Source organism: Chlorocebus sabaeus, chromosome 15 (genome assembly GCF_047675955.1).
Source record: "Chlorocebus sabaeus isolate Y175 chromosome 15, mChlSab1.0.hap1, whole genome shotgun sequence".
In the NCBI taxonomy this organism is placed as follows: Eukaryota; Metazoa; Chordata; class Mammalia; order Primates; family Cercopithecidae; genus Chlorocebus; species Chlorocebus sabaeus.
In genome coordinates, this window is record NC_132918.1 from 40,332,872 (window position 1) to 40,359,984 (window position 27,113).

General features: G+C 40.1%; 1 protein-coding gene and 1 pseudogene across 1 annotated transcript in view; both read left to right on the plus strand.

Moving 5' to 3' along the window:
• The first annotated feature begins 7,880 nt into the window (after nt 1-7,880).
• The window catches only part of ERICH6 (glutamate rich 6), a 46,908-nt gene continuing 27,675 nt past the window's right edge, over nt 7,881-27,113 (plus strand). Inside the window, exons 1-3 of the mRNA XM_008008723.3 lie at nt 7,881-8,514; nt 9,558-9,615; nt 12,615-12,706. Of these exons, the coding sequence (XP_008006914.3) occupies nt 8,142-8,514; nt 9,558-9,615; nt 12,615-12,706 (523 nt within the window). The 5' untranslated portion in view covers nt 7,881-8,141. The remainder of the gene's footprint in view (nt 8,515-9,557; nt 9,616-12,614; nt 12,707-27,113) is intronic.
• LOC103241471 (WD repeat and SOCS box-containing protein 2 pseudogene) lies at nt 18,522-21,301 on the plus strand (annotated as a pseudogene).

The window sequence follows — 27,113 nt, forward strand, 5'->3', positions numbered from 1 at the left end:
AGTCACAGCTACAATGAGAGGGCCACCTAGTGCAGAAATACAGACCAGGCCAACAACACAAAAGAAGCCACCGAGGGCCCCTTCACTGACCTCTCGGAGTGTAGCAGGTACCCAGGTCTTGACAGGCTCCTCTATAGCACATTCCTTAGGCACCATCCACTCCAATCTCCCCGAACTTCCCACAGTTCACAAACATACCGAGTTCTTTTATGACTCTGTGTCTCTGCCCCGGACCAGTCTCTCAGCCCAGAAGGTCTTTTCCTGCCTTGTTCCGGCAAACTACTTCCTATTCATCCTTCGAAAGATGCTCCTGAGAAAACCTCCTCAGATACCCCAAGCCCGATCAGCTGTCCTGTCTCCTGTGTTCTTCCTTCTTGGTCCTCTGGAACAGCATTCACCTTGTGACACACTGACTTTTTTTTTTTTTAACCTGTCTGTTCTCTCTCTCTCTGAAACCAAGAACTCCTCAAGAGCAAGGCCTGTGACTGATTCCGTTTTATATTTTAGGGACCTTCCCCAGACCAGGAACACACTAGATGTTCCCCAGGCAAGTATTAAAGAACTGAATAGATGAAGAGCAAGGAACATCATCAGAAAACAGTAAATAGCGTGGTGACTGTTGTTTCCCCAAAGCAAGCAGAGCCTGAGACAAAGCTTAGATGAAGTTTATTTAGGAAAGGCTGGGCATGGTGGCTCACACCTGTAATCCCAGCACTTTCAGAGGCTGAGGTGGGTGGATCACCTGAGGTCAGGAGCTTGAGACCAGCCTGGCCAACATAGTGAAATCCCCATCTCTACTAAAAATACAAAAATTAGCCAGGCGAGGTGGCATGCGCCTGTGATCCCAGCTACTCAGGAGGCTGAGGCAGGAGAATCGCTTGAACCCAGGAGGCAGAGGTTGCAGTGAGCCGAGATTGCACCACTGCACTCCAGCCTAGGTGACAGAGAGAGGCTCCCTCTCAAAAAAAAAAAAAAAGACATTTATTTAGAAAAGTGATTCCAGGCCACAGGACTGAGGGACTGGGGAGAGGGGAGTAGGCGAGGAAAGAAAGCCAGCACAGGTGCATTATCCGCCACTCACTGCCTTAGGTAACTGAGGCTCAATCCGGCTGGGGGCTTCTGAGGCGCTGTGTATGTAGAAGGAACCTCAGAATTGTCCACTGAGAGAGAGAACAGGGAGGTCTTCACCCTCTAGTTCTCATCCCCAGCTCGTCAAAGGGTACCCCCTATCATGGTAAGTACCCTGCAAGTCCAGAAGGCAACCAGGAGGCAAATGTGTCCTGTGCCTTGCTGCAGGATCCGGGAGATGTCAGGCAGCCAAAGCCAGAGCCGTCGGCCACACCTGCACAAAACTGGTTGCTGCGGCAGTGGCTGAAGTTGTAGCTGGGCCAAGAGGATGTGCAGCATCCATTCAAGTCTGTATAAGAGTAGGCGAAGTTAAAGCTAGAAAAGTTGGGTTAAGGTTATATTGTAGAGGGCCTTGAACATCAGCCCAAAACTTTATTTGCCACTCAGGATTTCCACACAATGCAGTAATATAAATGGCAGTACCAAGGGGGTGATTTGAGTTCCTTTCACCTCCTCCCTCAATAAACCCAATCTGCCATTCTCCAAAAAAAAAACAAAAAACAAAAAAAAACATATTATCTTAGTAAAAACCATGCAAGTCCTCTCCTCCTACTCCCATTAATCAGTTGCCATGCTTAAGCCACTCTATAGAAATACTAAGCACCCAGTCGGGTGCAACTGTCTCTCTTACCCTTCTATGAGGAAACTCCAATAAATAAATTGTTTCAATGCTTAGATCTTTATTTGTATACATCTTTAAGATTAAAAAAAAAAAAAGGCAGAACTTAGGAACCTTTAAGAAAGAAACCAGTCAAGGTGGTTCATGCCTGTAATCCTAGCACTTTGGGAAGCCAAGGCAGGAGGATTGCTTGAGTCCAGAAATTTGAGACCAGCCTAGGCAACATAGCAAAGACCCTGAAAAGAAAAGAGAAAGAAAAAAGAGAAGAGAAAAGAAAAAGAAGGCGGGGGAAAGAGTGAGAGAGAGAGAAAGAGAAGGAAGGAAGGAAGGAAGGAAGGAAGGAAGGAAGGAAAGGGAAGGGAAGGGAAAGAGAGAGAGAGAAGGAAGGAAGGAAGGAAGGAAGGAAGGAAGGAAGGAAGGAAGGAAGGAAGGAAGGAAGGAAGGAAGAGAGAGAGAGAGAGAGAGAGAGAAAGAAAGAAAGAAAGAAAGAAAGAAAGAAAGAAAGAAAGAAAGAAAGAAAGAAAGAAGAGAAAGAGAGAGAAAGAAAGAGAGAAGGAAAGAAAGAAAGAAAGAAAGAAAGAAAGAAAGAAAGAAAGAAAGAAAGAAAGAAAGAAAGAGAAAGAAAGAAAGAAAGAAAGAGGAAGGAAGGAAGGAAAGAGAAAGAAAGAAAGAAAAAGGAAGGAAGGAAGAGAGAGAGAGAAAGAAAGAAAGAGAGAAAGAGAGAAAGAGAAAGATAGAAAAAGAGAAAGAAAAGCAAACAAACCAGTCAAGAGGGCCCTCCTTGTTCAATCCATAAGCAGTCTTCAGATGATGGGGAAGTTCCATTCTAATTTCCAAAAAGACTTAGATAAATTATAGGAGAAAGAAAAAAATCCACATTCAAATTGGAAACGAATCAAGTAGGATACACCTGGAGAATACATGGGGTGCAAGGACACTACTCTTTTAATAATTAGACAGGACATCTACAATGAGAGCTGGCCTCTGGGACACCTAACACTCTCTGATTTGCCACTATTCAGAACAGTATGGGAAGCACTTCCCTATCTCCTCCTGACTCTGGTGGCACACCTATATGAAAATCTGCCATAGTTGCTGTCTCTGTCCTTTTGTGGTAAATTAGATTTTCTCGAACAGTCAAAGATCAAAGGCAAGATGAGAGATTAAGATTTATTTTCTTATATGAGTCATAGCCTGGATCACCAAACAGAGTTCACCAAATGTTTTGAGCAGCGATGACAAGACTGAGACAAGATTATGGAGTTCTGGTGTGACATTTAATTAAAACTCTTCATCTGATCAAGGGCACTGTCACTGTTGGTGACAATGTAAATTACCCATCACCCAGAAATTCTGCCTCTGGGAATTTATCCTAAGACACTAATAAAGAATGTGGGCTTACACTTAGCTACACGAATATTCACCAGACTGCTCTTTTAAAAAGCAAAAATTGAGAAACAGCTTAAATTCCCAAAAGAAAGGGATTAGTTTAAAAAAAAAAAAAAAAGATAGATGAGATAGATGTAGGACTGGGCACGGTGGCTCACACCTGTAATCCCAGAACTCTGGGAGTCCAAGGCAGGTGGATCACTTGAGCTCAGGAGTTCAAGACCAGCCTGGGCAACATGGCAAAACCCTATCTCTACCAAAAATACAAAAAATTAGTTGGGCATGGTGGTGCATGCTTGTGGTCCCAGCTACTCAGGAAGTTGAGGTGGGAGGATGAGGTCAAGGTTGCAGCGAGTCAGATCACACCACTGCACTCCAACCTGGGTGACAGAGTATAGACACCGTCTCAAAAAAAAATTTTTAAAGATAGGTGTTCCATGCTGCCATAAGTGTAAACACTATATATACGTACACACACACACATATTTATATATTATACTCTAACATAAGGTTAAAAGAATCTGTAGTATTCCCCAGGTTAATATTGGATGGATGGGATTATGAATATTTTAGATGTTCTTTTTGTGTGATTTACCCATTATGAGCACGAACTGTTTTTATAATACAGAAAAATAATGAACAAAATTCACTGGTTAGGGGTGCAGTTTAGAGTCCCATTGCTCAGGCTTAAAGTGAGCATACATTTCCCTCTTTTTCTGGCTGCAGCTCATGAAGCAGTTTAGTCCAATAGACATTATCCACCTTCTCCAGGGCATGCCCAGCACTGCAAACTGCACAAAGGTGGGGACACAAAGGTGAAGACGGGGTACGTTCCCTGCCGCTGAGGGACTCAGGCCAAGTGAGCATACATACACCTCAGCAGAAACTCACTGGACATCTCAGGGAAGCCTAGAATTTGAAGCACTCCTGGGCCTCCCAGAGACAAGATACTACATTAAAGTGCGTTGTAAGGCAGCACTATACTAATGTGGGCTTCCAAATGCCTCCCATCGGAGGAACCAGCTCACAGGAGAAGCTAAGTGCTCTCAGGAGAGCTGGGGTGTGGAGTGAACAGCACGTGAGGAAATGGTTATGTGACATCTTTATGGCAAGCACATACAGGCAGGACTTTTTAAATGTCGCAGCTATCCAGTAGGAATACTCATCCGACAGAGTAATAATACTTTCCTCCTATAGAAGTACACTACAAAGACACTATATTAAAGGAAGACATTTCACTTTCCTTTGATACTAGACATCTTCTGTCTTCTTGTCTGAATTTCAAGTGTGCTGATGCCGATTTTCTTCATTGCAATTGCATGCTGCCCTCTAGTGTTCATCTATATTATTACACCCTGTTGTAATAGGTTGAGGGTGGAGGGGAGGGAGCTCTGGGGGAAAGGAAATGTATTGGACATGGGATAGAACTGTCAAAAGCACGCAAACAATAGCCACTTAAATGGTGAAACATAATCAATGGTCCTATTTTTTCTGTAACAATAAAAAATGTTCTTGTTTTGGGTAGGAATAACAACAGCTAATATTTATTTACCATGTACCAGGCACAATGCTAAGGGCATTGCAGACATTAAATCATTTAACCCAATAGAAGAAATAAGACGTAGTGTTTCATAGATCAGTAGGGTGATTATAGTTTAACTAACATGGCCAGGCACGGTGGCTCACACCTGTAATCCCAGCACTTGGAGAGGCCAAGGCGGGTGGATTACCTGAGAGCAGGAGATCGAGACCATCCTGACTAACATGGTGAAACCCCGTCTCTATCAAATAGACAAAAAATTAGCCGGGTGTGGTGGCAGGCTCCTGTAGTCCCAGCTACTTGGGAGGCTGAGGCAGGAGAATGACCTGAACCCAGAAGGCCAAGCTGGCAGTGAGCCAAGATTGTGCCACTGCACTCCAGACTGGTCAACAGAGCGAGACTCTGTCTCAAAAAAAAAAAAAAAAAAAAAAAAAAAAAAAAAAAAAAAAAGCAGTGGCAGTTTCCCCTACACTCTCTCTCTCTCTCCTGCCACCAAGTAAGACGTGCCTTGCTTCCCCTTCACCTTCCGCCATGATTGTAAGTTTCCTGAGGCCTCCACAGTAGTCCTAGTTGGGGCACTGTGAGTCAATTAAACCTGTTTATTTTATAAATTATTCAGCCTCAGGCAATTCCTTATAGCAGTGTGAAACCGAACTAATATACCTCTGAAGCATTCAATACATTAGAAGCTAACATTTTCTAAACGGAGGTATGTGGTCCTAAAAAAATAAAATAAATAAAATAAAATACAAAATCAATCCTCAAAAAGAAAATAGGCCAGACAGCTGTAATCCCAGCACTTTGGGAGGCCAAGTTGGAAGGATTGCTTGAGCCCAGGAGTTCTGGCGTGAACCCGGGAGGCGGAGCTTGCAGTGAGCTGAGATCCGGCCACTGCACTCCAGCCTGGGCGACAGAGCAAGACTCCGTCTCAAAAAAAATAAAAAATAAAAAATAAAAAATAAAAAAATAAAATAAAATACAAAATCAATCCTCAAAAAGAAAATAGGCCAGACAGCTGTAATCCCAGCACTTTGGGAGGCCAAGGTGGAAGGATTGCTTGAGCCCAGGAGTTCAAGACCAGCCTAGGCAACACATTGAGATGCCATCTTAGGAAAAAAAAAAAAAAAATGAAGAAAATAAACAATAATTAAATTTTATCTCAAAATAGCGCCATGAATTAAGTGGAAAGCTACTGATATTTCCATTCTACACACCAAGAAACTGAGGCTCAATAACCCCAAAGTCACAGTTAGTCAGGGCAGGTGCCTGGTTCTCAAATCTCAAATTCATGAGTCAAGGTAGACACCAGGAACGGGGAAGGGGAAAATGTAAACTGACCCAGCATCATATTATCTCTGAACAGCCAAAACAAGAGAGTGGCATCAACTCATGGGAAAATAAGACACTGTTCTTTGCGTAGTAAGTAGATCTAAGGGAACGAGATTCCATAAAATGTTCAAAAAAGGCCTTAAATAGAGGGTCTAAACAAGGAGTAGTTAAACAAATTAATTCACCACACAATTGAGAAAATGCCAGGGCAGTCACAGAACTGAGCTGGAGCAGGCACTTCAGAGTAAGCACAAGCACTGTCACCCTCGCTGTCTGCCAGCCCCATGTCACATCCCCGCATCCTGACTTCCAGTCTGCTCTCTGAGGACCCTGGTTGAATTTCATAGCTTCTAAGATAGCTTCCAGCATCAAACTGCTACTATTGCCCAGAAAAGAATTGTGCTTTTTCTTATTTTCTTTTTTAAATTCCACTTATCTTATTTGTACCTCAATATCTGTATACATAATTCCCTGTTCTGGCCCTCCTTTCCTGCCCTGAGCCTGCTGGAAAGCTTTTCACTTTCCTCTCTGGTCACCCCATTTTGCCCTTCCTTTTAAAGCAACTCAAATGTACTCTCTCATCTGTGCTGCCTGCTCCTTTAGCCTGCAAGGTCTTGTCTTTCAAAAATATTCCCTAGCCAGGCACAGTAGCTCACGTCTGTAATCCTAAGAACTTTGGGAGGCCGAGTTGGGAGGATCTCTCGAGCCCCGGACTTGAGACCAGGAATTTGAGACCAGCCTGGGCAACATGGTAGGACGCCATCTCTACAAAAAGTAGTCCCAGATACTCGGGAGGCTGAGGCTGGAGGATCAGCTTAAGACGGAAAGCAGAGGTTGCGGGGAGCTGAGATAGCACCACTGCACTCCAGCCTGGGCGACAGGGTAAGACCCTGTCTCAAAATAAATATAATATAGGCCAGGCGCAGTGACTCATGCCTGTAACCCCAGCACTTTGGGAGGCTGAGGCAGGCGGATTACGAGGTCAGGAGATCGAGACCATCCTGGCTAACACGGTGAAACCCCATCTCTACTGAAAATGCAAAAAATTAGCTGGGTGTGGTGGTATGTCTGTAGTCCCAGCTACTCGGGAGGCTGAGGCAGGAGAATTGCTTGAACCCGGGAGGCTGAGGTTGCAGTGAGCTGCGATCGCGCCACTGCACTCCAGCCTGGGCGACAGAGCGAGACTCCGTCTCAAAATAAATATAATATAATATAATATATAAAATTGGTCAGGCGTGGTAGCACACATTGTTGTCCTAGCCACTTGGGAGACCCAGGTGGAAGGATCACTGGAGCCCAAGAGTTCAGGGCTGCAGTGAGCCACGATGCCGCCACTGCACTCCAGCCTGGGTGACAGAGTGACACCCTGTCTCTCAAAAATAATATATATATAAAAAACAAAAATTTAAGTAAATACAAAGTCCCAGAAGGACGCAGGTAGTATCTAGGTGGCCAGATGCTTCGGGATTTTCTACTCCAGGATGGATAGATGGGCCAAGCAGGACCCAGATTACAGCAACGAGCAAAATTTATGGGACACTAAAAATCTCGCTAATCAAGATTAATTAATATTAATCTAACATATTTAAGACAACTAACATTTAAGGCAATTTTAATACGCTTATTAATATTTAAGGTAATTTTAAAAATATCCGCAAAAGAGGGCCCAAGGACTGGCGCCTGATTTTGTAAATAAAGTTTCACTGGAAGCTCCAGCAAGCATCTGTCTACTCAATAACCAGACTCCAGCATTCGCAATATCAAATGGCACTGTGTGTGTCCGTCGCTAAAAGCCACTTCCTCCACCCGTTTAAAAAAAAAAAAAAAAAAAAAAAAAAAAGCTCCAAATAAGCTGAGAGACGAAGAAAAGATCGCTTCTCCGCAGGCTGCCAGGGGTTTCAGAGACGCCGGACGCTGGAGAGCAGGGATAGAAAGAAGCTTGCGGTGACCCCTGCCGGCCGCCGGCACCCACATTCTACCCGGCTAATCGGGTCCTGCCGCTTTAAATCCGGGAGGCTCGGTGGCGCAGGGCAGGCAGTTGCCAGGGGAGACCAACGCACAACAAAGGCGCGCGCCCGCCAGAGCCTACAGGGGCCGCGGCCACTGAGCTGGCTATAATCCCGCCTCCCGCCAGCCATGGCCCATTTGCGCTCGCCTAGCAGCTTCGGACATCCGGGGAAGAAGAACCAGAAGGAGTCTGAGGAGTTAGAAGAGGAGGAGGAAGAGATGGAGGAGGAGGAGGAGGAAGAGGTGGAGGAGGAGGAAGAGGAGGTGGAGGAGGAGTTTGTGGGGGAAGAGCAGGAGTTGGAGGCCCCTGAGAAGTTCAGCGATGAGTACCTCTGGAAGGTCATGGACAGCGGTGACTACGACTACGACTTCCCAGACGTGCGCCCCCGCTTAGCCAGCATCGTCAGCCCTAGCCTGAGCTCTACGAGCATGCCCAGCCAGAGCGCGACCAGCACCGAAATGCCGAGCGTCAGCCCACCCTCCAGTGCCTCCTCGCATAAAAGTACCGCCCCCGACCCACCCCTTCTTCGAGGGCTTTCTGGTCCCCAGGGGGCACCTGGTCCACCCACTCCCGTGCCTTCGTCGACCTGCGCGTCGTGCCTGATTTCTAAATGCATGCACCGTTCCATACAGCTAATCTCTCTCACGTCCTTGTCAGAGGCACTGAACCCTTGGCTGAGCTGTTGTGATCATGCACGATTTAGGATATAGGCGAAACACTATAAAAGTTGAACTTGGGCATTGCTGTATGGAGTGCTTTTTTATTTTGAGACAAGAGTCTCGCTCGGTCGCCCACGCTGGAGTGCAGTGGCTGCAGCCTCGACCTCCTGGGCTCAAGCCTCCCATCGCAGCCTCCCGAGTAGCTGGAACTACAGGCACACGCCACCACGCCCAGCTAATTTGGCGTCTCACTATGTTGCCCAGGCTGATGGGAGTGCTCATTTTTATAACATTTTTGCGTGCATTCACACGGTTACATCTCTCTCTCTCTCTCTGTCTCTGTCTCTCTCTCTCTCTCTCTTCCCCTATCCCTTCTCCCTCCTCTCCCCGTCCCTCTTCCTTCCCTCCCTCTCCCCCTCTCTTTCTCTCTCTGTCTCTCTCTCTCTCTCTGTCTCTCTCACACACACACACACACACACTCATATTATTTCCAGAGAAGTGCCTCAAGGGTGCTGTACTACTAAAACAGTCCTGCAAAAAAAAAAAAAAAAAACAACTCTCTATTGTGTTTAACATCCTGTACTGAAGCCACTCCAGTCACTTTCTTGAAAAAAGAAGCAGAGAAGTCTTTTAGAGTAGGTTTCTCAAGCTCTAGTATTGACATTTTGGTCTGGATAATTCTTTGTTGGGGAGGGTTGGGGACTGTCCTGTGAATTATAGGATGTTTAGCAGCATGCCTGTGCTCTACACTTGTCTGTGCTAGGAGCACACACCCTTGCGATGATCAAAAATGTCTTCAGACCTTGCCATGTGTTCCTGGGAGGGGGCAGAATTGCCCTTTTGATTTAGAGGGAGTAGCTGATTTTTAAATGTTTCATTCAACAGGTTTCCCTAAAATATTTCAGACATTTAGGAAAGACATGTCCGAAATGAGTATAGATAGGTAAGAAAATGTTTTCAAATTTCACAGTTTTTGAACCCAATAATGTTTACCTTTTGAATAAACATGTTAGGAAGTAGAGTAAAATAATCCAGGGCATTTATGACTTATTTATTTTTTAAAGTTTTTTTTAGTATACACTGGTAGACACTTTGGAAGAGATACAGGTTCCCACTTATCCCCAGCTTATTACCTAGCTCTAGAGATTACATGTCCACTTATCAGTGTAACATGAAAGAATAACTATATGTCATGTGTACAATTGTAAGTGCTTCAGAATTTAGAATATAGGCTTTAATTGGCTAAATGCAAGAGTGACCAGGGACACCTTTTGTGGAAGAGAGTGGAAATAATGGCCTTTCCTTTTTCCTTCCGTCTCTTCTTTTTCTTGTTATTGCTATTAGCCTTCAGGCACTTTAACTATAAGAAGAAGATACCAGAGAAAGGCCTTCTGGAACATCTTTGTAAATACACCCTGAAATCTCACACCAAACCTGAGTCAGTGATCTTGAATTACTAGTTACCCTAACTTTGCTTTTGTAAGCAACTTTTAAATTCTTAAGTTTAAGGAGAATTGTTCTGTCTCACTTAGATGTTTTTAGTTATCCTTTTAATTCAATTTATAGTAGAGATAAGGTATGCGCATGGTTAAAAAACAATCAAACTATACAAAGGTAAAAAAGTGACAATCTCCATGCCCTTCTTTACTCCTACTCCCATTCACCTTCAGTTTTGTTTCCATTATTATTTAAAATAACGTTTTCATTTCTTGGTTTATCAATTTCTTATGTATTGAATTCCCACCTCTCCACTTTGGTAGTTATATTATTTTTAGTTTTTCTAACATTTAGGACTTTGAGATATTTAAACCTCTACTTCTTGATTTATCAATTTTAGTATCTACTGACTATTATGAAAAATTAACATGTTAATGCACTTCCTCCTTCCATCTCTCTTCTCTCCTCTTTTTTTCCTATTAACAACAAACTATATGATGTGATTAAAATACAATATATATTTATATAAAGTTATATTACTTTCCCAAGCTTTATTATGCTTATATTATGGGGCTTGTTAATTATAATTGAAGTGCTCTGGAGTTGTTTCTAAAAATTGAAAACCAATAAACAATACTCACACTTCCATGTTAACAAACCAGTAGTATGATTGAATCTATGGACAAGAAAATATAATCTTATGTCTGTAAAACTTGCCTCTTAAAAAGTAAACTTTTTGCCAGACGCAGTGGCTCACTCCTGTAATCCCAGCACTTTGGGAGGCCGAGGAGGGCAGATCACGAGGTCAGGAGTTCAAGACCAGCCTGGCCAACATAGTGAAACCCCGTCTCTACTAAAAATACAAAAATTCGCCTGGCATGGTGGCGCATGCCTGTAGTCCCAGCTACTTGGGAGGCTGAGGCAGGAGAATCACTTGAACCCGGGAGGTGGAAGTTGCAGTTTGCCAAGATCGCACCATTGCACTCCAGCTTGGGCAACAGAGTGAGACTTCATCTCAAAAAATAAATAAATAAATAACGTTTTTGACTCTCCGTTGTTCTATCTACAGTTTTTCTGGGTTGGCTCCCCAGTCATACTTTGTTGGTTCCCATATTGTCTTCTTTCTTTTGTTCTTTTTCCTTTTGCTGGGGAAACTCCTCGGGTGAATTTTTTATGTAGGTCTCATGGATAGTCAAATTTCTGAGTTCTTGCCTGCCTTGAAATTTCTTCATTTTGCCCTCATACTTGATTTGTTAAAAAAAAACAAAACAAAAGAAAATCAACCTGCCAAAAACAAGAGATTTAAAACCATTTTTCCCTCAGAGTTCTAAAGACATTGCTTCATTGCCTCCTAGTAGCCCATACTGCCTCACCAGTCTTATCCTCAGACCATTCTGGTATATAATTACTGCCTCCCTTTTTCTTCTTTTCTTCAGAACTCCTCCTAGATGCTGTTGAACCTCTTCGATAGATTCTCCATCTTTAATAACATTTCCTTTGTATTTTCAGTATCTTCAGGATTTTTGATGTTTGTTTATCTGCTATTATGCAGCCCTTGTACAGAATTTTTTTATTGCAGGATTCATATTTGTCATTTCCAAGAACCAGTACTTGTTCTCTGATTGTTGCTGTTCAAAATCATTTGGTTTGTTTTTTGTGGTTTTTTGTTTTTATCTCTTTGAGGGCACTGTTCTAATATATGAAAGTTCTCCTTTGTTCTTTCTATTATTTTTTCTTTCAAAGTCAGTTGTTCTGTTTATTTCTCTTGCTTTTTCTCTTCAATGCTACTGATTTTTCTTAAGTGGTAATCCTTTGTTGCCCATTTACATTTTTAAATGAATGACTAATAAATAGCTAGAATGGAATCCTTCCCTAGCTTAGTAGTTCTGTTTTCTGACAGAGCTTGCATGGGAGAGTCTGCTATGATTCCTGTACAGGTGGGCGGGGCTTATTAGAGTCACTTCCTGTGGAGTGTCTGGGCAGGGAGGAGTCAAGTTGGGTAATCCTACTATTACTAGAGTTAGGACAAGGACGCTTCAGTGTATGGTCGTGGTTTGTTTGTTTGTTTTTGAGACAGAGACTTGCTCTGTCTCCCAAGCTGGAGTGCAGTAGTGCAATCATGGTTCACTGCAGCCTCCACCTCCCGGAGTTAAGCCATCCTCCTGCCTCAGCCTCCCAAGTAGTTGTGGCTACAGGCACGGAACACAACACCTGGCTAATTTTTTTATTTTTTGTAGAGACATGGTCTCACCATGCTGCCCAGGCTGGTCTTGAACTCCTGGGCTCAAGCTATCCTCCCAGCTCATCCCCCAAAAAAAGATTTGATGCAAACACACTGAGTTAACTTTACTGAAGAGATAAGAATGGAAGAAAATATTTCAAATAAAACAAAATCAATATTTTATATGTGCATTAATTAATGGATTATTAAATGTTCTATATTTAGAAGACCTGCTAACAACTATAGAAGTATACTGAAAACTAACATTTTTGTCAAAATTTCAGAAATATTCATCATAATTTGTCTCCAGGAATTCCAATATCAGTACAAACAGAAGAAAGCTGGCTCCAAGATTTGTTGGATAAAGTGCAATCAAGTGAGTAGTTTGACTTCTTAGCTTTTCCTGGGAGGAGGGATTGCATATTGGAAGTATCAGGTGTAGAAGGCCAGTAGAGCCAGATTTTAATCCCAGCCCCAACACATACTAACCTTGTGATGTTGGGCAAGTTGCTTACCCTCTTTGAGTCTTACTTTCTTCATCTCTTGGTGATAGTCATACTTTCACAGGATTCGTATGAAGATCAAAACAAGATTAAATATTTTCAGTATTCAATAAACGGTAGCAATTATGTTCACATCAAGAAATAATCTGCCATTATATTTTTGATACATATCTTTATTTTTATGATAAAAGTAACATATGCACACTTTTTAAATGTCAAATCACTGAGAAGTAGACAATGTAATAGTTAAAATTTGAACTTTTCCAGTATGTTTCCTTTCATCCTTTATATTCACATTTTATTTTAATTATTTTTTATTTTATGTCATTTATTCATCAAATGCTTACTGAGTACCTACCATTTGCCAAACACCTACCATTTGCCAAGTACCTGTCATAGGTTTAGCCTGTAATGGAGTATCAGCAGTGAAAAAAACAAACAAATCCCCTGTCTCAGTGACATTAACGTGTGGGAAGTGGAGGTGATGGTGAGAGCAATAATATATAGAATAAATCAGTAAATATATAAAACATTAGATGATGTAAGTGAAAGTGTCGGGGGTTGGAGGTAGGGTGCAAGTTTACACAGGGTGCCTAGGGAAGTCTTTCCTGAGAACGTGAGGTGTTTGAGCAAAGACCTACAGGAGGTGAGAGAATGAGCCAGGACAATCTCATGGGAAAGGTGTTCCAGGCAAAGGAACAGCAAGTGCCTCCTTCTAGAACAAGAGGCCAGTGTGGCTACAGTGGAGTAAGCAAGGAGGAGAATCTTAGGGGATGAGGTCAGAGAGATCTGAGGACTAGATCTTTTTCACTGGGAGTGAGGTAGGAAGTTGCTGCAGAATTTGTGCAGAGAAGTAATATAATCCAACTGGCATTTTTAATGACTGCTGGCTGCTGAGAAAATATGAGGGCAAGAGCCCAGAGATTGAGCCCTGCAGCACTCCATTGTTAAGCTGGGGACATGAGGAAGAAACTAAGGAAAAGCATCCTGTGATGTAGAAGAAAAACCAGGAAGTCTCCTAGATACCAATAAAATTTCAAAGAGGCAGGAATGATCAACAGGCTCAAATGGTACTCAGAGGTTAGGAAGATGAGGACTGAGAACTAACTACTAGATCTAGCATGTAGAAGTCATTGGTTATGTGGATAGGACCAGCTTCATTGTAACTGTGGGGATAAAAGCCCAATTGGAGTGGGCTCAAAAGAGAGTGAAATAAGTATAGAATAGAAATGGAATCATACTCCACAGTCCCATTTCATTGCTAAGCTTTTAATGGTACAATGGTGTAATTAAAACATCAACATAGTCTTATTTTTTAAAAGTCAAAAGATACAAATCAAACAATAGTTTCTTTCAACTATTACCCTCAGTTTCAGATGTCACCACTATTATCATGTTGGTGTGTATCTTTCCAAATCTTTTTCTAAGCTTTTACATCCGTATAAAAGTGTAGTAGTGTGGCCGCTTTTGTTTGATGCTGTTATTTACATGAATGGTATCACACCGAATCTGTTGTTCTACTTGCTTTTTCACTTAATTGGCCTTGAAATTTTTTACCAGTAAATACAGGTAAAAATTATTTGTAATTGTTGCATAATAGTACATAGTATAGATGTACAATTATTTATTTAAAGATTCCCCAACTGATGCATAAAATTGTTCCTAGATATTCATTTCCAAAGTGTTACAGTAAGCTGCCTCCTCTTTGTGTACACACCCGAGTATTGCTCTAAGACAGATGCCAAGAAAGTGGGATTGTTAAGTGAAAAGTTACACATTTTAATCATCACCTTCCTAAAGAGCCGACCCAGCGTATGCTTCCATCAAAAGGGTTGTTGAGACCACCCTTTTCCTACCCTTTCCCATATAAGATATTGTAATTCTTTTAAATTTTTGACAGTCTGGTAGGTGGAAATGATTATTTTATTTCTTAATTATTATGATTATTGCCAAGGTTGAGCATCTTGATACCAACATATTTTTTTTGGTTACTCAATTATCTTCTTGGAATTAAGCAAACAGTGTTCATATCTTTTGCCCATTTTCCCAGTGGGTTGTCTTGTCTTTCTTGATGTTTATTTTTTGTCAGCTCTTTACATATCTGTAATACTTCTTTGAATGTTGTATATGTTGCAGATTGCTCCTTCTAGTTTGTCTTTTACATTTGCTTGTGGTCATTTTTGTTATATATAATTTTAAATTTGATGTAAGTAAATCTTTTCCTTGTGATTCTCACATTTTGTGGTTTAAAAAGTATTTCCCTAATTCAAGAATATATGTATATTTTCCTACATTTTCTTCTAAAACTTCTAGAATTTTACTATTTATCTTCAGCACCTTAATCAATATGGACTTTACTTTTGTGAATGGCTTAAGAAAATAACCATCCTTTTCCCCCCAAATTTTGTCCCTATACTACTCCTTAACCAGTCCAACCCTTCCACTCTGCTTCCACACACATACAAATATTCTGTTCCACTGAACTATTGGCATTTTCCTATACCAATATCACACTATCTTAATTTCTATGGTTTTACTTATTTAATATATGATAAACCAATTTCTCCCCTCCTTATTCTTTTTCAAAATATTATTCCCAGTTATTCTTGGGCACTTGTTCTTCCAAAAGTATTTCAGAATCAAAATTCCATTGAAAAATCCCACCAAAACTACATTGACTATGTAGATTAATTTATGAATAATTGATACCTTTTTAATATTGTCTTGCTGTGCAGGAACTTAATGTACCTCTCCATTATTTTGTGATCTTCATATATATATATGTTGTATATACTATATATATGAGCCTCATAAAGCTCTTATTAGTTTATGCTGGGTATTTTATAGTCTTTCATTGATGTAACCAACCATTGGGATCTTTTTTCTTTCTTTTTTTGACACAGAGTCTCGCTCTGTCGCCATGCTGGAGTGCAGTGGCGCGATCTCGGCCCACTGCAACCTCCACCTCCCAGGTTCAAGCAATTCTCTTGCCTCAGCCTCCTGAGTAGCTGGGATTACAGGCACAAGGCACCATGCCCAGCTAATTTATATATATATATATATATATATATATATATATATTTTTTTTTTTTTAGTAGAGACAGGGTTTCATTACCTTGGTCAGGATGGTCTCGGTCTCCTGACCTCATGATCCGCCCACCTTAGCCTCCCAAAGTGCTGGGATGAGCCACTGCAGCTGGTCAGAATCTTTTTTTCTATTGTATTTTCTAATTGGTTATTGTCAATCTATAGGAAAACTATTGATTTCTATGTATCAATCTTGTATCTGACCCCCTTGCTGTCCTTCCTTATTCATCCTAGTAGTTTGTCAGTTGAAAGTCTAGTGGACAATTACATTTCATGTGAATAGTGGCAGCTTGTTTGTTTGTTTGAGACAGTCTCGCTCTGTCGCCAATAGTGGCAGTTTTATCTATTTTTTATTGGTTTTACTTAGCAGTTGTTATGGTCTAAATGTTTGTGTTCCCCTCACATATTGAAACCTGATCACTAATGTGATAGTATTAAGAAGTGGAGCCTTTTGGAGATAATTAGGTCATGAGGATGCAGCCCTCATGAATGGGATTAGCGCCCTTGTAAAAGAGGCCCCAGAAAGCTAGTTCATTCCTTCCACCATGTGAGGACACAGCTAGAAGGCACCATATATGAACCAGGAAATGGGCCCTTACCAGACACCAAATCTACCGACACCTTGATCTGGGACTTCTCAGCTTCCAGAACTGTGAATATAAATTTCTGTTGTTTATATAAGGTACTCAGTTTATGATATTTTGTTATAGCAACCCAAACAAACTAAGACAGAAAATTGCTGCCAAGATGTGGGGATGCTGCTTATGAACCAAAACGTATCTGAGACAGGTTTCAATCAATTAACAAATTTTTTTTGCCATGGTTAAGGACATGCCCAGAAGAGATTTAAGACAGAGTCACTAAAATGGTCTTTGCCTTCCTCCAAAGATGATTTTGAGGGCTTCAATATTTAAAGGGGAAAAGCAGGCCGGAAGGGAAGGAGGAAGGAAGTGGTAATCTATGTGTTGCAGGAGAAAAGGAGCAGATAGGGGAATAGTCAAGTATGTATTCATCTGGCACTCAGTAAATCAGCACTTTATATAAGATAAAGTGAACATAGAGTAGCTACCCGTGGAGATATTTAACCTTTTATCTGTAGCTGTCTGCTTAGAACAAAAGAAAGGGTGGTTTCTTGCATGACTCAGATTTTAGCTTAATTTTTTCCTTGTGGCATAGTGAATTGGGTTCCTGAGTTTTTATTTTCCATTCACATTTCTTCTCACTTTTCTTTTAAAAATGTTTCATCTTTCTGAAACACACTAAAAAATAAATAAATAAATTTTTAAAAATAAAATTTCTCAGAGAAAGCATTTTAGAAAAAAATGAGTCTGGTCTCAGGTTGTTTCTGATCTTTCATGGCTAAAACGGTTTTAGCAGTTTGTGAAGTCTCATGTCCTGTGAAGAAAAAATAGGGGAGGAAGGGAGAAAAACAACAACAAACAAAGGAACAATCCTGGAAAACTGCTATAGGCCACATTACTCTGAAGTCCATACATCACTAGGCAGGTATGAAAGGGGCTTATGTGTGTAAATAAGGTTGTTGTTATTTTCTTCTAAAGTTTAAGTTTTCTAGCTTCAGTTTGCAGGGCTTTACAAAAGCACAGCTTAGTTTTCAGTGACTCCCAAATTGGGGAAAATGGGGGAGAAAAGAAGGAAAAAAATTGAAAACATTATTTTGAAGATTTGTAACCAAGAAAAATTAGAATTCAGTCCAAACTGTAGAAAATAATAAAAATTGAAAAACATTAGTCAAAACAAGAATCTAACAAGTATACTATAGGTTTGGAAACATAATTTTTCTCTCTCCAGTTTCCCATTTTTACTAAAGACAAATCCTAATTATTTATATACAGTGCAGCAAGAATAATTATTTTTACATAAACTTTTAAATTGGCTTAGATGCAACTTTTGCTCTGTAGAAACAACCTCGGATAAGACTTTTTTTAAAGTTGAGCCCAGCCATGGATTTGTACCATCAAATACCTGTGAGTTAGGTGATCCTCTCTCCTCTTGAAGTTCCAAGATAAAACTTGGGGGTCCTAGGCCTGTCAGAAAATGACATTCTTTACTTACCACAGGTCAGGAACTCTGTACATGGACTGTATGGACAAGTATGAGGCCAGTTTTCCCAAAAGGCTTTTATTGGATCCATAAGTCAAATTCGATTCCTTAAGGAAAGCACACCATTCCAGTCAAAGCCTTGGTAAACTAACCAGTTTCTCCAACTGCGTTCTGTCATAAATGAAAACAGATTCTTATTGCACTTATACAAATAACTGTATTGCTATAAGTTAAGAATGCTCACAGATAGTTTCCAAATTCTGGAGAAACCAGGTAGAAAACAAATGCACTCCAAATTTTGTTCTTAGAAGTGTACTTTACTCAATTGTTAAAAGCTGTAAATAGCTTAAAAGTTTTCTTGAGTCTGAAAAACAAAACAGAGGATCAGCAACATTTTAAGCAAAAAGTTAAAAAGATTACTTTGGACGGGAAGCAGCTGATGGCCTCTCTGGGCAGTGGCGGCAGCCAGGCCAGGGCGGGTGGCGCAGGGATGGCATGAGGGCCCACGGCCCGGGGGGCTGAGGCGCCCGCCACCTGCCGCGGGGGCCATGCATCCTCCATGGAGGCCGGAGAGGAACTGCTGCTGCTGGCCGAACTCAAGCCCGGGTGCCCCTACCAGTTTGATTGGAAGTCCAGCTGTGAAACCTGGAGCATCGCCTTCTCCCCAGATGGCTCCTGGTTTGCTTGGTCTCAAGGACACTGCATCGTCAAACTGATCCCCTGGCCACTGGAGGAGCAGTTCATCCCTAAAGGGTTTGAAGCCAAAAACCGAAGTAGCAAAAATGAGATGAAAGGGCAGGGCAGCCCAAAAGAGAAGATGCTGGACTGTGGTCAGATTGTCTGGGGGGTGGCCTTCAGCCCATGGCCTTCCCCACCCAGCAAGAAGCTCTGGGCACACCACCACCCCCAAGTGCCTGATATCTCTTGCCTGGTTCTTGCTACGGGACTCAACGATGGGCAGATCAAGATCTAGGAGGTGCAGACAGGGCTCCTGCTTTTGAATCTTTCTGGCCACCAAGATGTCGTGAGAGATCTGAGCTTCACACCCAGTGGCAGTTTGATTTTGGTCTCCGCGTCATGGGATAAGACTCTTCGCATCTGGGACCTGAATAAACACAGTAAACAGATTCAAGTGTTATTGGGCCACCTGCAGTGGGTTTACTGCTGTTCCATCTCCCCAGACTGCAGCATGCTGTGCTCTGCAGCTGAAGAGAAGTCAGTCTTTCTATGGAGCATGAGGCCCTACACGTTAATTCGGAAGCTAGAGGGCCATCAAAGCAGTGTTGTCTCTTGTGACTTCTCCCCCAACTCTGCCCTGCTTGTCACGGCTTCTTACGATACCAATGCGATTATGTGGGACCCCTACACCAGCGAAAGGCTGAGGTCACTCCACCACACCCAGGTTGACCCCGCCATGGATGACAGTGATGTCCACATTAGCTCACTGAGATCTGTGTGCTTCTCTCCAGAAGGCTTGTACCTTGCCACGGTGGCAGATGACAGACTCCTCAGGATCTGGGCCCTGGAACTGAAAACTCCCATTGCATTTGCTCCTGTGACCAATGGTCTTTGCTGCTGCACATTTTTTCCACATGGTGGGGTCATTGCCACAGAGATAAGAGATGGCCACGTCCAGTTCTGGACAGCTCCTAGGGTGCTGTCCTCACTGAAGCACTTATGCCGGAAAGCCTTTCGAAGTTTCCTAACAACTTACCAAGTCCTAGCACTGCCAATCCCCAAGAAAATGAAAGAGTCCTCACATACAGGACTTTTTAAGCAATGCCACATCTTGTGTTTCTTTGTAGCAGGGTAGATAGTCCTGTCAAAGGGAGGTGCTGGAATAATGGGGCAAACATCTGGTCTTGGATTCAAATAGCATTTCTTCGGGATTGTGAATAGAATGTAGCAAAACCAGATTCCAGTATACTAGTCATGGATCTTTCTCTCCCTGGCATGTGAAAGTCAGTCTTAAAGAAAGAGATTCCACTTGCATGTCAACAGAGCTTTACCTTAAATCTTTAGTCCAGTTATGAATAGCAAGTGTTGAACTCTTTCTAGTCGTTTTGATTCAAAGTGCAGTTACTGATGTTGTTTTGATTATACAAGTAAGTAGGCCTCCAGAGCCTCTCTAGTGGCAGAGCAGCTCACACTCCCTCCACTGGGAAGGATGGCTTCTGTCTAGTACCTATCCTTATGTTACTGATGCAGTGGTAGCATTGGTTCAGGTTCTCTCCTGCTGTGGTCAGAGTTGCTTCAACGTTAGCCAAGTGCTTTTCTTCTTGGGCTCCCTTCTGACCTGCGGGACAGTTTTCCTCGAGCCATTTGGTATGAGGTATTAATTTAGCTTACCTAAATTACAGGGGAATCAGAGGCCATGCTCCTGACCGATCCACACACTATTATTGGCTTTTTTTTTTTTTTTTTAAACAATGGTGTGCATGTGCAGGAGAGGACAAATTTGTATGTCAGATTATACAAGGATGTATTCTTAAACTGCGTGACAATTCAGATGGCTACTGAGTTATCAGTGGCCATTTATCATCACCATATTTATTTGTATTTTCTCAATAGTTTTGGCCAGACCTCAACAGATGTTAAGGTACAACTGTGTTTTTCTCAATTATCTAATAACCATAGTACTTAAATTGAACAGTTGCAAAGATGTCTTAATTGTGTAAAGAATTGGTGTAGTCATGACTCTTGCTGATACTTTTATGTACGAGATCTGTCTCTGCTGTTTAACTTCATTGGATTAATCAGCTGGTTTCAACTCTACTGTGAAACAAAAATAGCTCCTTAAAAGTACTGTTCTCCTTCAGTGGCATGTAGTTATCTAATCAAGACACCTCATTCAAACAAAACCTGCCTTAGGAAAATTTAATATATATTAAATTATTTTAAAAGAAATACAACATCTTATTCTTTAGGTTTCTTAATCGGTGCTTTATGGAGGCCAGCGTAATATTACATGACTCGTTGAGAAAGTTGAGGAATTTCCTCTACCACCTTTGTTGCTTGAAGAAAAACATGTCTTTTCAAAATGAAAGGATTTCATTGAAGGAAAGAAAAAAAAAAAGATTACTTCAGACTTCTCTTAGTCTATGCAGTTAATTCCTGTTCTGCTTGATATTCATGAATATTTCAGCTTTCCATGAGTCCTGAAAGCTTTTCCTCTATTCTGATGTCACAGTCTCTGAAGTTATCAGAAACCTGCATTTGAGAACACCTGTTAAGAGTTTTATAGCTGATTATAAAACCAGCTATAAAACTTTGGTGCTTCTAAAGAGCACCAAAACAAGATAACAATTGCCTAGGGATGATAAAAGTTTTAGTGCAGCCTTAATTAAAGACACAATTGACAAGAAAATTTGTTACCTCTGTTGTACACAATAATTTAACATAATTATAATTATTACTGATAATGTACATTAACTCATATCAAAATGATAGGAGTTTTCCATAATTTTGGAACACATACTAATAGCATATTTATACAAATACAGGCCAAAGAAGACCAAACATCATTTTATATTTGACAGTGCTTCCTGCATAATTTTTATACCAAATAAGCCAAATATGTCATTTTTGGACTTTAAAGAACCTAATATCTTAAAGGATTAATTAGATCAGGAAAAGACATAATTTATAATTTGATTTGGAAAGTTTGTCAATTATCAAAGGTTTAAAACACTTGATATCATAAAATAGGATCACAGGTTATTGTAAAATAAGTCATTTCATTTAACCAAAGTGATAACTCAAGGATTTCAAAAAAAGAGCAAAAATTTTCATTCTTTGAGAGAAGAGACTTAATTTTCCAAATTATAAGCCCTAATAAAGACAACATGAAGCCAATTAAATTTGTTTTTCAAATTTTTATAAATAATCTATAAAATTTTAATCTTGACCATAAGATATAACTTCCATAGCCTTTTGTAACTTTTATAAACTTTATGAAGGAATTGGTTAATGCTTCATGAAAACCTTGTTAAACTGACACAGGCGTCTGTATGCTAGTCTTATATCAGTGTGCTTTTGACATTGATGATTAAAGAGAAACTGAACTTATTTTATCCCTCAAAATTGGCCCTTATAGTCTCACGGGCCCATCACTTCCATGATAGTCCCTGGGCCTTGAGAAGTGGAATAGCTTTAATTTCTGGCCCTGTGTCTCGGGAATGCAGTTTATTTTGATTGACATTTTCTACCAGGCCTGAAGATGGGGCCTTAATTGCTGTCAGTGTTTAAAATTCAGCAGGACTTGGTGTCCTTTTTAGACAGAGTCAAAGCCCTGTAACTCAATCTCACAAGTACTTTAAAAGTGCATACAGAAGGATACACAGATGTAAAAACCTTAATTTTTAAAAAAATTTAATCTCAGCCTTTTTTCCTAAGCAAACCAAAACCTAATAATAATGTGACAACTTGATTATATAACTTTTTTAAAAGAAATCCTCTTATCATGACTTACACAGACCATTCATGACATGATTGGACTTTCTGGTTTGTCCTGAATATCCCTCTCTCTTAAACAATCAGTCATTCTACTCTACGACTAAATTTACCATACAAGATTCTTTCTTTCTCATTGAAATTATTTCTCTTTAAGCTTTCTTACAAAAAACAAGCAAATGAACCTCTTTATTTTTATAACTGTCTTTACATCTCTCTTATTTCCTGGTTCCTTTTACATTGTTTAATACATGACCTTTAAATAAGCTTTGAATTAGACAAAAATTATTCACCTTTTTAAAAAGGACACCCTTTTTTTAAAAGAATATTTTCCTACAAATATATTTTTATTGGAAAATACCCAAATAATGAAATATCTATAATTTAACTTTAGATTCTAAATTATGATGAATTTGTCTACAAGTATTTATCCCATTACATTTACCTAATTATTTTAATTGTTTACCTGGATTATTTATGAAAACTGTGATAGTCATCATTTAAATTATGGAACTGCCATTGCAAAATTATAACTGAGACAGTGAAAAAGATTTGACCCAACTGATTCCATCTTGCTTTTAACCTCCAAGCTGTCCTTGTTCATTCCTGGGCATAGGCTGAACTAGCTTTGGGAGGAACTTAGTTTATAATTTAGCTTTGAAACAAAGATGATAATGGTCCTTTCCCAAAACAAACCTTACTGCCTGTGGACCAGACTGCCTAAAACCACAAGATTAGAAGTTATGGTAATCTTACTAAATTTAAGATGTAGCTATTTTTTATTAAATCAATATCAATGTCTTACTTATTAAAGATTATACAAGCAAAGATCATTTTGTCTTGGGCTGGGTTTATAGTTTTGTAACCCCTATGTCAGATTTTGACATCTTATAGTATTTGGCAGGGATAAGTATGAAATTGCTTGATTAATAAATGCAAACAAAAATGTATGTTGACAATTCTTAAGACATTTCTAATATTACTTTACCAATAATTGAAAAGCTAGTTTATTTATTAAAGATTTTACTGAAGTTATGTAAACTTGAAAAAGCATTTGACTAGTCTTTTCTTTTTTCCTGATAAAGTATTCGATTCAAGTGCTTTTATTTTTCTTTAAGCCAATTAATTAGTGTTGTTTTATATCTTTTCAGTAATGAAACATTGTGTACAAAACATATGCATAGATATATTAGGCATGCCAATAGAAGTACATCTTATAGATTAATGAAAACCTTTTTTTTCCCCATGTTAGACATTCAGATTCTTGATAACCTATTTCACAACCCTAGGCAGTTTTCAGCTAAATAGACTTAAATTTGCATATTAAAGAAAACAACTCATGTGAAAATCAAATGGCAAAATTTATATCATAACATATGGAGAGAAAAAGGCTGGTGTGCTAGAGGGAGATTAAAGATGGATGCCAAATCAAACATAAAATTATAAAAATATTTCATAGTTTTATATAAGGAGACCAATTTTATTTAGACAGTGACTACCTATCTTTTAACTGGATTGCTGAGCTCTAGGCAAAGCCCATGCCGAATCCTGGGTTTCCAAAAAAGGAGAATTATTATGAGGCTAGACCACATCATGTTTTCACAGTGCACGTAAAAAAAAAAAAAAAAAAAAAATTTTTAAACGAAGACATTTCTAAGTGCCTAAACTACACCCTTCTTTAAAAACCCAAGAGTAGCCTCTGTTGCAGTAACTATATTAGTCAATAAATCAGGTAACAATACCAAAGAGAGCAGTTTAAAAACTGAACTGAACTTGTTTGTTTACACTCTTGGAGTTCCCATAGGGAAAAACAGCGTTCTCCTCCAAACGGAGTCTGGTACCTTCTCTGTTTTCTTTAAGGAACCCTGGGCTATTATAAACTATTTTAGGCCCCTCATGCAGCAGAGGATACAAGAGAAAGGAGAGACAGCAGAAGTAAATGAAAAAACAGAATTCGGTCAACTGAGAAGAAAAACACTTTTGCTCAAAAGAAAAGGGACAAGATTCTAGGAGGAAAAAAAAATTAAAACATGAAGGCCTTTTAAATACAAACACACACATGCACACATACACACACATCTTGGATGTTAGCTTTTAATTAAGCTAATTTTAACCACTGAGCTTCTTTTAAAAAATATTTTAAAATCTCATTACCATATTTCAGCTAGGAAAAATTACTGCTATTTCAGAAGTACCAAGTATCAAACCAGAAAGGGCTTGATTTAGGAACAAAACCCAGGCTGTTGTGGTGGAAAAAATAAGGCAGAACCTTAGCTATGGAACTGCAGCATGAGGCAACAACCACTACTTTTGGTTTGGCCTGGCTAGCAAACAGGTGGCCTCGTTATGTAAAGATATAAAATATATGTTATATAAAAGATATATGTTATATAAAATAGTTACCTGCCTTCCAGTGTCATAGAAGCAGGACAAAAATGACTTCCTTGTGTTGAAAGCAAGTAAAACTTCAAAAAAAGAGAAGTTGTACAGCAAATAAACTTTAGATCATGACCAAACTTGAGATCAGGGATTCACTGGAGAGGGTGCTTCCAAGCCTCAGCAAATTGTCCTATTGGTTTGAGCCATACAGATAGCTCAAGCTAGTACCAACCACCAATAGAAGATTTGTCAAATATCAGGGGTACCTCTAGTCAGAATTCCTCTGTGGTTACCAAAATGTGAACCCCAAAAATCTGAGACAGGCCTCAGTTAATTTAGAAAGTTTATTTTACCAAGGTTGAGGATGCGCACCTGTGACACAGCCTCAGGAGGTCCTGGCGACATATGCCCAAGGTGGTCAGAGCACAGCTTGGTTTTATCCATTTTAGGGAGACATGAGACATCAATCAACATATGTAACGAACATTGGTTTCGTCTGGAAAGGGGGGACAACTCAAACCTAGGAGGGGGCTTCCAGGTCATAGGTAGAGAAGAGACAAATGGTTGCAATCTTTTGAGTTTCTTATTAGCCTCTTCAAAGGAGGCAATCAGATATGCATTAATCTCAGTGAGCAGAAGGGTGACACTGAATAGAATGGGAGGCAGGTTTTCCCTAAGCAGTTCCCAGCTTGACTTTTCCCTTTAGCTTAGTGAGTTTGGGGCCCCAGTACATTTTCCTTTCCCATAAGCTACCCAGTTTAGGGCATTTTGTTATAGCAGCCCAAATGAACTAAGACAGCAATGTATCATGGACATCTTTCCATGTCAGGAATGATTGACCTAATTCTTTGAAATTACTGCATAATATTTCCTCACATACAGTTATTGTGACTTATGTAATGCTAGACATATTGGGGTTGTTCTTGTTTGTTTTTTTTTGTTTTTTTCTTTTTGAGCTCTTCCCTGTAACAAATAATGTATTAGTAAAAATCCTTGTGCATTAATTTTTTAAAATACCTGTGCTGGCGTTTCTATAGATAAAGATGCCTGAAACATCTTTAAAATTTTTTCAGATGATCCACATTGTCCCCCACCTCCCCAAAATAGATCAACTTCTTTTTTAAAAAAAATTATGTATTTATTTATTTATTTACTTTTTGAGACAAGGTCTTGCTCTGTCACCCAGGCTTGAGTGCAGTGGCATGATCTCAGCTCCCTATAGCCTCAACCTCCTGCTCAAGTGATCCTCCCACCTTAACCCCCAGTAACTGGGACCACAGGCATGCACCATCACAATCAGCTAATTTTTTTCAAGTTTTTCATAGAGACCAGGTCTCAATATTTTGCCCAGGCTGTTCTCAAACTCCTGGACTCAAGTAATATCCCCCACTTGGCCTCCCAGAGTTCTGGGATTACAGGCATGAACCACCACACCCAGCCTGGATCAACTTCTGAAGCATATCTGTCTCCAACAGCAGCCCTTGCTCTCCTGGCTTTGCTAAGAAAATAAGTCCCTTGCACTTAAATAGCCTCTTTACCTTGCCTCTGTCCCATTAGAGGTTACTCGCATTAGTTTTTCATCATTCCAATCCCATCTGCTTTAAATCTTCTAGACATTTACTCAAAGTTGCTGATTTGTGGATGGCCTTCTTCCCCATTTCCAGTGCTGCTCTGGAATCTAGATAGAGTAATCCTGGTGGTTTACTTCACTGTCTTGAACTAGAATCCTCAGCACCGTCCTACCTGAAAAATCTCATGAAGAATAACAGACGTAAAGTAGATTGATGGTACTTAAAGTAAGCAGAAAATAAAAGGGTATGCAAAGCATGATTATAACCAAGGGAAATATTAATCTGTAGCACAATAGTCCCCTCTTATCTACAGTTTCATCTTCTGTGGTTTCAGCTGCCTGCAGTCTGAAAACGTTAGTGGGAAATTTCTGAAATAATCAACACGTAACTTGTAAATTGCATGATATTCTGAGTAGAGTGATGAAATCTCTCACTAGCCCACTCTGTCCTGCCTGGGACATGAATTATCTTTTTGTCTGTTGGAGTCACTTAGCACCCTTCTGATTATCAGATCGACTGTAGTGGTATTGCAGTGCTTGTGTTCAAATAACCATTAATTTCTTTTTCTTTTATTTCGTTTTATTTATTTTGAGACAAATATTTGCTTGGTAGCCCACGTTGGAGTACAACGACACAATCTCAGCTCACTGCAACTTCTGCCACGGGTTCTACAGGTGCCTGTCACCACACCTGGCTAATTTTTGTATTTTTAGTAGAGACAGGGTTTCGC